Genomic DNA, 11,019 nt, shown 5'->3' on the forward strand with positions numbered 1-11,019 from the left:
CCTTCAGGGAGGTGGGGCCAGCATAGATGGGGGATCTGGGTCAGCATGGCCATGACGGGCCGAAGGGCCGGTTTCTGTGCTGTTGGACTCTATGATTGTATTAGTATTGGGATCTTTTGGTAGTGAGCAGAATTCTGTGGGAAGTAACAGGTTTACTCCAAAGGTAGACACAAAATACCGGATTAACTCAGTTAGGTAACTCTGGAGAGAAGGAACGGGTGACGTTTTTGGGTCGAGACCCTTCTGCAGACTTTCAATATACATAGAAACATAGAAAATAGGTGCAGGAGGAGGCCATTCGGCTTTTCGAGCCAGCACCTCCATTCAATATGATCATGGCTGATCATCCAGAATCAGTACCCTGTACTGGCTATTTCCCCATATCCCTTGATTCCGTTAGCCCCCAAAGCTAAATACAACTCTCTCTTGAAAACATCCAGTGAATTGGCCTCCACTGCCTTCTGTGGCAGAGAATTTCACAGATTCACAACTCTCTGGGTGGAAAGCATATTACAACCATTTCCCTTTTAAGACTGAAGCCTGCTGGACTTTGGACACAAGAGCAGAGGTTGTACTTTGGAATTTTTAGTTTATATTTGATTCTTTGTTTCACAAAACCAAACAAGGACTCTGGCTTCAGATATCAGTGAGGACACTCGGATGGCACGGGGCAGCTGATCTGTGTCATTGCAGATCTCGATGGTTGTTAGAAAACTGCAGCTGATGAAGAAACAAGCAAGGGTGGGCAATAGGGGGAAGACACGGAGGTTGCTGCTGGCTGGAGTGGTGGTCCTCATCCCCCTCCTCATCTACCTCATCAACACCAACCTCTGTAAGTACCTTGCGTACAGGGGGGCCAGCGTTTAGGAAATGGCTCAGACACAGAGTACTGGAGTGCTGGAGTAACTCAGCGGGTCAGGCAGCATCTGTGGAGAACATGGATAGGTGACGTTTCACACAGTGCTGGAGTAACTCAGCGGGTCAGGCAGCATCTGTGGAGAACATGGATAGGTGACGTTTCACAGAGTGCTGGAGTAACTCAGCGGGTCAGGTGGCATCTGTGGAGAACATGGATAGGTGACGTTTCACAGAGTGCTGGAGTAACTCAGCGGGTCAGGCAGCATCTATGGAGCTAAGGAAATAGGCAACGTTTCGGGCCGAAACCCAGAAGGGTTTCGGCCCGAAACGTTGCCTATTTCCAGAAGGATTTCGGCCCGAAACGTTGCCTTCACAGAGTGCTGGAGTAACTCAGCGGGTCAGGTGGCATCTGTGGAGAACATGGATAGGTGACGTTTTTCAGAGTGCTGGAGAGTAACTCAGTGGGTCAGGCAGCATCTGTGGAGAACATGGATAGGTGATGTTTCACAGAGTGCTGGAGTAACTGGGTCAGGCAGCATCACATGGATAGGGTTTCACAGAGTGCTGGAGTAACTCAGCGGGTCAGGTCGCATGTGTGGAGAACAGGGATAGGGGACGTTTCACAGAGTGCTGGAGTCAACTGTCATGGTAGGTGGTTTCAGAGTGCTGGAGTAACTCAGCATCAGGCTGTGTGGGAACATGGATAGGTGACGTTTTTGGGTTGGGACCATCTGTCTTCTGACGTTTTGGGTTGGGACCCTTCTTCTGACCATTCTCCCCATTATCCCAGTTGCGGGAATGTGCGAGTCTGGTGTGTCGAGTACAAGAATGTGAGTGAGTGAGTACAATAATTGTGTGTTTGTGAACGAGCGACCATCTTCCATAACAGGAATGGGAATTTGTTTAGTTTAGAGATACAGCACGGAAACCGGCCCTTCGGCCCACCGTGTCCGTGCCGACCAGCGATCACCCGTTCACGATAGTTCTATGTTATTCCACTTTCTCATCCACTCACGACACACTAGGGGGGCAATTTTACAGAGGGCCAATTAACCTACAAACCCGCACGCCTTTGGGACGTGGGAGGAAACCGGAGCACCACACGGACACAGGGAGAACGTGCAAACTCCATGCATGGACACCAGCTGTGGACAGGATCAAACCCAGGTCTCTGGCCCTGGGAGCCAGTGGTACAACCCGCTGCACCACCGTGCCACCATTTTTAGTGGCATGCTTACTGTAGAAAAAAGGAATTGCAGAAGCTGGTTTACCATAAAAAGGCACAATGTGCTGGAGTATTTACTGTTTTGTAGAAACAACAATTCATAGATTTCCACAGAAATGTAAAGTATAAAGTTATAGTATGGGATTAAAGGTGGACAAAAATGCTGGAGAAACTCAGCTGGTGAGGTAGCATCTATGGAGCGAATGAAATAGGTGACGTTTCGGGTCGAGATCCTTCTTCACAATAGTTCCGTGTGACTTGACTTGATTATCTCTAAAGTTGTGCTTCTGCCCCAAAGCCCAACTACTCTCAGCTGTTAATTATTTCCACAGCCCAGTTTCCACCTTTAAACCCTTGGATATCAGTGCATGAAGATGGCCAGAGAGATGACCACCAACACAGGGTAAGAACACCGACCACTGCCAACATCACATCCCAGTTACCTCAACGCTCTGCCCCAAATTCCCATCTGCTGGTGTGTTTGGGATCATAAGACAGCACTACTCAGTCTTTTAGTTTAGTTTAGTTTAGCGAACAGGCCCTTCGGCCCACCAGGTCCGTGCCGACCAGCGATCCCCGCACACTAACATTATCCTAGCACACACACTAGGGACAATTTACATTTACACCAAGCCAATCAACCTACAAACCTGCACGTCTTTGGAGTGTGGGAGTAAACCGGAGCGCCCGGAGAAAACCTACTCGGGTCACGGGGAGAACATCACCTGGCTGTCTGTAGGGCAAACTCCGTACAGACAGCAACTGAAGTTGGGATCAACCATATAACCATATAACCATATAACAATTACAGCACGGAAACAGGCCATCTCGGCCCTACAAGTCCGTGCCGAACAAATTTTTTTTCCCCTTAGTCCCACCTGCCTGCACTCATACCATAACCCTCCATTCCCTTCTCATCCATATGCCTATCCAATTGATTTTTAAATAATACCAATGAACCTGCCTCCACCACTTCCACTGGAAGCTCATTCCACACCGCTACCACTCTCTGAGTAAAGAAGTTCCCCCTCATATTACCCGTAAGCTTCTGTCCCTGGGTCTCTGGAGCTGCAAGCGCTGTAAGGCAGCAGTCCTACCGCTGAGCCATCGTGCCACGTTATGGCAAATTGCTGGAGTAACTCAGCGGGACAGGCAGCATCTCTGGAGCGAAGGAATGGGTGACCTTTCGGGTCAAGATCCGACCACATCAGTGTGAAAGGTCTCGACCCAAAACGTCACCCATTCTTTCTCACCAGAGATGCTGTCTGTCCAGCTGAGTTACTCCAGCATTTCAACTCTGCCATCGGTTTAAACCAGCATCTGCAGTTCCTTCCTTCACTAATCTGTCAAAGATTGTTTTGCAAGGCCATTCCGTCCCTTGAGTTGGTTTTAGAATCAAATAAATGGTGGGCTTTTATAGCTGAACAAGTCCATGCAAAGATAGGTGGCACCGTTACGCAGCAGTAGAGTGGCTGCCCCACAGTGCCAGAGACCCGGGTTCGATCCTGACCTTGGATGTTGTCTGTGTGGAGTTTGCACGTTCTCCCTGTGTCCATGTGGGTTTTCTCCGGGTGCTCCGGTTTCCTCCCACACTCCAAAGACGTGCAGGTTTGTAGGTTAATTGGCTTCTGTAAATGGCCCTTGCATAGGATGAGAGAGTGAGATAACATAGAACTAGTGTAAACTGGTGATCGGTCTTGGTGTAAACTCACTGACCCACACTGTATCTAAACTAAAGCTAGACTTTCATCCTCTCATCTTGTAGCTGTGCCCTCTAGTGTTGGCTATTTCCACCCTGGGAAAACATTCTGACTGTTTACGACTATCTACCCTATCTATGTTACTTTAGTTGTGTTTAGAGATACAAGGTGGAAACAGGCCCTTTGGCCCATGGGTCCACACTGACCAGCGATCCCGCACAGTAGTTCTATCCAACACACACTAGGGACAATTTACCAAAGCCAATTAATCTACAAATCTGCACGCCTTTCGACTATGGGATGAAACTGGAGCACCCAGAGAAACATAGAAACATAGAAAACAGGTGCAGGAGTAGGCCATTCAGCCCGTCGAGCCAGCACCGACATTCAATATAATCATGGCTGATCATCCACAATCAGTACCCGTTCCTGCTTTCTCCCCACATCCCTTGGTTCTGTTAGCCCCAAGAGCTAAATCTAACTCTCTCTTAAAAACATCCAGTGAATCGACCTCCATTGCCCCCCTGTGGCAGAGAATTCCACAGATTCACAACTCTCTGGGTGAAGAAGTTTTTTCTCAACTCGGTCCTAAATGGCCGACCCCTTATTCTTAAACTGTGTGTGTGGCCCCTAGTTCTGGTCTCCCCCAACATCTAGAACACTTTTCCTGCAACTAGCCTGTCTAATCCCTTAAGAATTGTATATGAAAACCCAGGGAGAACATGCAAACTCCATACAGACAGCACCTGTAGTCAGGATCGAACCAGGTATCTCTGGCACTGTGAGGCAGCAGCTCTATCCGCTCTTATGTCTCTCACAATTTCCTTTACTTCCATCGTCTACTCTCAATCGCTGCAGTTTCAGGGGACTATGAGTTGTGGGGGCTGATGCTATTTTGTTAGTGTGTCTCCTGCCCTTTCATGCCTGCCTACATCTAGCTAATTGCTGCTTCACAGGCGGAGAATCCTGTGGCTCAGGGTTCCACTCAACAGTGCAGCAACAATTTCCAGATTCATCGACTCCAAGCTGCCTTCCACGCCAGCGTGACTAAGGATGAAGATATCTCACTGAAAAGTTACCTTGAAGGATGGACAGAACTCCAAAAGTAAGTGTGTAAGAAGGAACTGCAGATGCTGGTTTAAACCGAAGATAAGACACAAAGTGCTGGAGTAACTCAGCATCTCTGGAGAGAAGGAATGGGTCTCGTTTCGGGTCGAGACCCTTCTTCAGAGTTGACCCGGAACGTCACCTATCCATGTTCTCCACAGATGCTGCCTGACCCGCTGAGTTACTCCAGCACTCTGTGAAACGTCACCTATCCATGTTCTCCACAGATGCTGCCTGACCCGCTGAGTTACTCCAGCACTCTGTGAAACGTCACCTATCCATGTTCTCCACAGATGCTGCCTGACCCGCTGAGTTACTCCAGCACTCTGTGAAACATCACCTATCCATGTTCTCCACAGATGCTGCCTGACCCGCTGAGTTACTCCAGCACTCTGTGAAACGTCACCTATCCATGTTCTCCACAGATGCTGCCTGACCCGCTGAGTTACTCCAGCACTCTGTGAAACGTCACCTATCCATGTTCTCCACAGATGCTGCCTGACCCGCTGAGTTACTCCAGCACTCTGTGAAATGTCACCTATCCATGTTATCCACAGATGCTGCCTGACCCGCTGAGTTACTCCAGCACTCTGCCTTTTTATTGACATCTTTAGTATAGCTGGGCAACCAGGCCTGGATGGAGTGGATGTGGAGAGGATGTTTCCACTAGTGGAAGAGTCTAGGACCAGAGGGCACAGCCTCAGAGCAAAAGGACGTTCCTTTAGGAAAGAGATGAGGAGGAATTTCTTAAGTCAGAGGGTGGTGAATCTGTGGAATTCATTGCCACAGACGGTGGTGGAGGCCAAGTCAATGGATATTTTTAAGACAGGGATAGATAGATTTTTGGTTAGTGCGGGTGTCAGAGGTTATGGGGAGAAGGCAGGAGAATTGGGGTTGGGAGGGAGAGATAGATCAGCCATGAATGAATGCTGGAGTAGACTTGATGGGCTGAATGGCCTAATTCTGTTCCTATCACTTCTGGCCTCCAAAGTCAGATGTTTTGTCAACTGATTGTGGGCTTACATTCCAGATTCATGAAGGCCCTTGGCTCTGTGTTTGGATTTATATCGGATGAGTTGAGCAATAAGATGAAGATCATCTACCAATATCAACATGGAGCGACAGGGAAAGCCTACTCCACAGTGAAGTCCATGATTGAGTTTGAATTGAGGAACGACCAGGTGAACTTCAGTGAGCTTGGCGGTGAAAGACTGGAGTCGGGCAGCCGAACGTTACTGCGTCTCCACCGTGCACTGCAGTGGCTGCAGCTCTTCCTTGGCCAGTTGCGTTCCTCCCATGAGAACAGCTCCATGTACCAGATGTGTGCCGATGCTTACTGGCGGTCCCTGGGCAAGCACCACAGCTGGCTGGTGCGGCAGGCAGCTGCCTTAGCCTTCCTGGCCCTCCCTACACGGGCAGAGTTCCTGCACATCCTCTGTATGCGGGACGGAGTGGAAAGCAAAGCCCAGCTACACAGTTCCGTCCTCGCCATCGAGAGAGTCTACAACATCACGCAACACCTGTACGCACAGCACAGGATGCTCGAGCTGCCCTAGTCATAAGCTGCCCCGCCAACACAACAGTGTCATTGAGTCACACTGTGTGAAAACTGGCCCTTCAGCCCAACCAGTCCATGCTAACCAACATGTCGCAGCTAGATGCATTCAACAGAGAGTTAGATTTAGCTATTAGGGCTAACTGAATCAACGGATATGGGGAGAAAGCCGGAACGGGGTATTGATTCTGAATGAACAGCCATGACCATATTGAATGGCGGTGCTGGCTCGAAGGGTCAAATGGCCTAGTCCTGCACCTATTTTCTATTTTTCTATGTCTACACTAAGATCATAAGTGATAGGATCAGAATTAGCCATTCAGCCCATCAAGTCTACTCCGCCATTCAATCATGGCTGATCTATCTCTCCCTCCTAACCCCATTCTCCTGCCTTCGCCCCATAACCTCTGACCCATACTAATCAAGAATCTATCTATCCCTGCCTTAAAAATATCAATTGACATGAACTTCACAGCCTTCTGTGGCAGTGAATTCCACAGATTCACCCCCCTATGAATAAATAAATTTCTCCTCGTCTCCTTTTAAAAGAACGTCCTTTAATTCTAAGGCTGTGTCCTCTAGTCCTGGACTCCCCCACTAGTGGAAACATTAGTCCCACCTGCCTGCATTTGGCCCAAATCCCTCCAAACATATCCTATCCATGTACCTGTCTAAATGTTTCTTCATGAGAAGGGGAATCAGCAGCAATCATAGCACTCATTAACTTGAACTTTAGTTTAGTTTAGATACATCGCAGAATGTATCCTTCAGTCCACAGTGTCTGTGTCGACCAACAATCACCCGTTCGTACTGGTTAGAAACATAGAAAAATAGAAAATAGGCGCAGGAGTAGGCCATTCGGCCCTTTGAGCCAGCACTGTCATTCAATATGATCATGGCTGATCATCCACAATCAGTATCCCAGTTCCTGCTTTCTCCCTATATCCCTTGATTCCGTTAACCCTAACAGCTAGATCTAACTCTCTCAACATCATCTATGTTATCCCACTTTGCCAAGCACTCCCTACACACGGGGGCCAGTTTGCAGAAGCCATTTAACCTACAAAGTTGCACGATTTTGGAGGAAACCTGAGCACCCAGAGAAATCCCCCACGGTCACAGGAAGAACGTACAAACTCCACACAGACAGCACCCGTAGCCAGTGTTGGATCTGGGTCCCTGGCGCTGTGAGGCAGCAGCTCTACCCGCCGTGCCACCTCTATAAATTGCAATAAACATGTTTAAGTACAAAACAATTGTCCAATTCGGGGGGGGGGGGGGCAGAGTAGCAGCAAAATGGTGTAATCGGAGTAAACGCGTATACTTACTATTGGCTGATTCCACATTTGTTTCATTAGGCGATATCAACAATTAGTAACAATAAAATGCATTTATATGGCGCCTCTCTCAAGGTTAAGGCTGGTGGATCGGTAAGGAGCAGGGAACCAGAGTTTAATTTAATTTAGTTTGAGAGATTCGGCATGGAAACAGGCCCTTCGGCCCATTGAGTCTGCTCAGACCAGCCATCACCCGTTCATACTAGCACCAGGAATGAGTGAGTTAACCTATGATGAGCGTTTGTCGGCTGTACCCGCTGGAGTTTGAAAGAATGAGGGGGGACCTCCTTGAAACTTACTGAATAGTGAAAGGCCTGGATAGAGTGGATGTGGAGAGGATGTTTCCATTAGTGGGAGAATCAAGGAGATGAGGAAACATTTCTTTAGTCAGAGGGTGGTGATTCCGTGGAATTCTTTGCACAGAAAGTAATGGAGGCCACATCAGTGGATATTTTTAAGAGAGGATAGATTGATTTTTGATTAATACAGGTGTCAGAGGTTATAGGGAGAAGGCAGAAGAATGGGGTTACGAGGGAGAGATATATCAGCCATGATTGAATGGCAGAGTAGACTTGAAGGGCCGAATGGCCAAATTCTACTATCACTAATGACTTTATGACCTTCGACCCACAGAGACAACGCAGACCAACAATCTCATGTGTAGGATAGTTCTATCCTACACATGAGGGACAATTTACAGGAGCCAATTAAATAAATAAGAATGCCTTGAGGTGGAAGGAATAAAATATTACTTTAGTCTCCCGTCCCATCTGACAGGAATCTTGTCAAAATTTGGGAAACCAAGAGCCAGCCTCTGGTCCCAGGAATTAAATTGACAAAATCTTTACCTGTCCACCATTTCTTTCATCCCGACCAGCAACAATGATTCCCGACATCAGCTCCTCCCGGTACTTGTAACACATGTCTCTGAACAAATTGGCAGCCGTCTGCACCAGCGGAAGTTCATCAAGTTCAATGCTGTGAAGAAAGGAAGTATTTAGTTTTTAGTTTTTGCGATTGGGATTGAACCTGGGTCTCTGGCGCTGTGTGGCAGCAGCTCTACCCGCTGCACCACCATGCCGATCCATTTGCAACGTACCTGTGTGTGAAGTCATATATTTTAAGTTTGTTTAAGACCAATCATTGTGGAGCCAACTGAGGAAAAGGCTGTGCAACGGGCTGGTGCTCATTCATCATCTTATTACATACAACGTGTTGTTAATCCGGACAGGGTGCAGAAGAAGTGTCGAAGCTACAGGGCAAGGTTGAGCAGGCTGGGACTCTATTCTTTGGAGCGCAAGAGGATGAGGGGATATCTTATAGAGATGTATAAAATCATGAGAGGAATAGATCAGGTAGATGCACAGTGTCTCTTGCCCAGAGTAAGGGAATCGAGGATCAGAGGACATAGGTTCAAGGAAAAGGGGAAAAGATTTAATAGGAATCTGAGGGGTAACTTTTCCACACAGTGGGTGTATGGAACGAGCTGCCGGAGGAGATGGTTGAGGCTGGTAGTGTCCCATCGTTTAAGAAACAGTTGGACAGGTACAGGTCTGAAGAAGGGTTTCGGCCCGAAACGTTGCCTATCTCCTTCGCTCCATAGATGCTGCTGCACCCGCGGAGTTCCTCCAGCACTTTTGTGTACCTTCGATCTTCCAGCATCTGCAGTTCCCCCTTAAACACAGGAACATGGATCGGACAGGATGTGTGGAGGGATAGAACATGGAAATTAGGTGCAGGAGTAGGCCATTCGGCCCTTCGAGCCTGCACCAAACGGATATGGACCGAATGTGGGCAGGTGGGACTAGTGTAGATGGGCCAGTATGGGCAAGTTGGGCCGAAGGGCCTGTATCCACGCTGTGTGACTCTGTGACTCTGTGACATGGGGCGGTGCAGCAACTGGCCCTTCGGCCCACAATGGCCGTGCCCAACATGAGATGGCGGACTAAAACCGTCTCCATCAAAGATCTTAGAGCGAAGGGAGAGGGAGTGGGAGTGCGGGGTCTGGGGCAGCGGGGAGAGGGAGTGCGGGGCCCGGGGAGAGGGAGTGCGGGACCCGGGGCAGCGGGGAGAGGGAGTGCGGGGCCCGGGGCAGCGGGGAGAATGAGTGCGGGACCCGGGGCAGCGGGGAGAGAGAGTGCGGGGGGCAGGGGGAGGGGGGGGGGGGAGTGGGGGGCCCGGGGCAGCGGGGGGAGAGAGAGTGCGGGGCCCGGGGGCAGCGGGGAGAGAGGGGAGAGAGAGTGTGGGGCCCGGGGCAGCGGGGGAGAGAGAGTGTGGGGCCCGGGGGCAGCGGGGAGAGAGAGTGCGGGACCCGGGGCAGTGGGGAGAGGGAGTGTGGGGCCCGGGGCAGCGGGGAGAGGGAGTGCGGGGCCCGGGGCAGCGGGGAGAGAGAGTGCGGGGCCCGGGGCAGCGGGGAGAAGGAGTGCGGGGCCCGGGGCAGCGGGGAGAGAGAGTGCGGGGCCCGGGGCAGCGGGGAGAGAGAGTGCGGGGCCCGGGGCAGCGGGGAGAAAGAGTGCGGGGCCCGGGGCAGCGGGGAGATGGAGTGCGGGGCCCGGGGCAGCGGGGAGAAAGAGTGCGGGGCCCGGGGCAGCGGGGAGAGGGAGCGTGGGGCCCGGGGCAGTGGGGAGAGAGAGTGTGGGGTCCGGGGCAGCGGGGAGAGGGAGCGTGGGGCCCGGGGCAGAGGGGGAGAGAGAGTGCGGGGCCCGGGGCAGCGGGGAGAGAGAGTGCGGGGCCCGGGGCAGAGAGAGTGCGGGGCCGGGGGCAGCGTGGAGATAGAGTGCGGGGCCCGGGGCAGCGGGGAGAGAGAGTGCGGGACCCGGGGCAGCGGGGAGAAGGAGTGCGGGGCCCGGGGCAGCGGGGAGAAGGAGTGCGGGGCCCGGGGCAGCGGGGAGAAGGAGTGCGGGGCCCGGGGCAGCGGGGAGAAGGAGTGCGGGGCCCGGGGCAGCGGGGAGAGGGAGTGCGGGGCCCGGGGCAGCGGGGAGAAGGAGTGCGGGGCCCGGGGCAGCGGGGAGAAGGAGTGCGGGGCCCGGGGCAGCGGGGAGAAGGAGTGCGGGGCCCGGGGCAGCGGGGAGAGAGGGAGTGCGGGGCAGCGGGGAGAAGGAGTGCGGGGCCCGGGGCAGCGGGGAGAAGGAGTGCGGGGCCCGGGGCAGCGGGGAGAGGGAGTGCGGGGCCCGGGGCAGCGGGGAAAGAGAGCCCGGGGCAGCGGGGAGAAGGAGTGTGGGGCCCGGGGCAGCGGGG

At 51.8% G+C, this 11,019-nt stretch overlaps 1 protein-coding gene across 1 annotated transcript; it reads left to right on the plus strand.

Annotated features, from left to right (window-relative positions):
- Positions 1-33: 33 nt before the first annotated feature.
- LOC129716168 (ceramide-1-phosphate transfer protein-like) lies at positions 34-9,756 on the plus strand. The gene is made up of 4 exons (XM_055666045.1): positions 34-832; positions 2,416-2,486; positions 4,740-4,888; positions 5,921-9,756. The coding sequence occupies exons 1-4, from the start codon at positions 700-702 to the stop codon at positions 6,444-6,446; spliced, it is 879 nt and encodes a 292-aa protein (XP_055522020.1). The 5' UTR covers positions 34-699; the 3' UTR covers positions 6,447-9,756.
- Positions 9,757-11,019: the final 1,263 nt, after the last annotated feature.

The sequence above is a fragment of the Leucoraja erinacea genome, unplaced genomic scaffold, assembly GCF_028641065.1.
Source record: "Leucoraja erinacea ecotype New England unplaced genomic scaffold, Leri_hhj_1 Leri_176S, whole genome shotgun sequence".
Taxonomy (NCBI): domain Eukaryota; kingdom Metazoa; phylum Chordata; class Chondrichthyes; order Rajiformes; family Rajidae; genus Leucoraja; species Leucoraja erinaceus.

What these genes read in the sequence shown, in the direction of transcription:
- LOC129716168 (XM_055666045.1), top strand. Translation starts at nt 700, where the DNA reads ATGGTTGTTAGAAAACTGCAGCTGATGAAGAAACAAGCAAGGGTGGGC. An exon ending in CCTCATCAACACCAACCTCT is followed by an intron (nt 833 to 2,415) that starts GTAAGTACCTTG and finishes TTATTTCCACAG; the next exon opens with CCCAGTTTCCACCTTTAAAC. An exon ending in GGATGGACAGAACTCCAAAA is followed by an intron (nt 4,889 to 5,920) that starts GTAAGTGTGTAA and finishes CTTACATTCCAG; the next exon opens with ATTCATGAAGGCCCTTGGCT.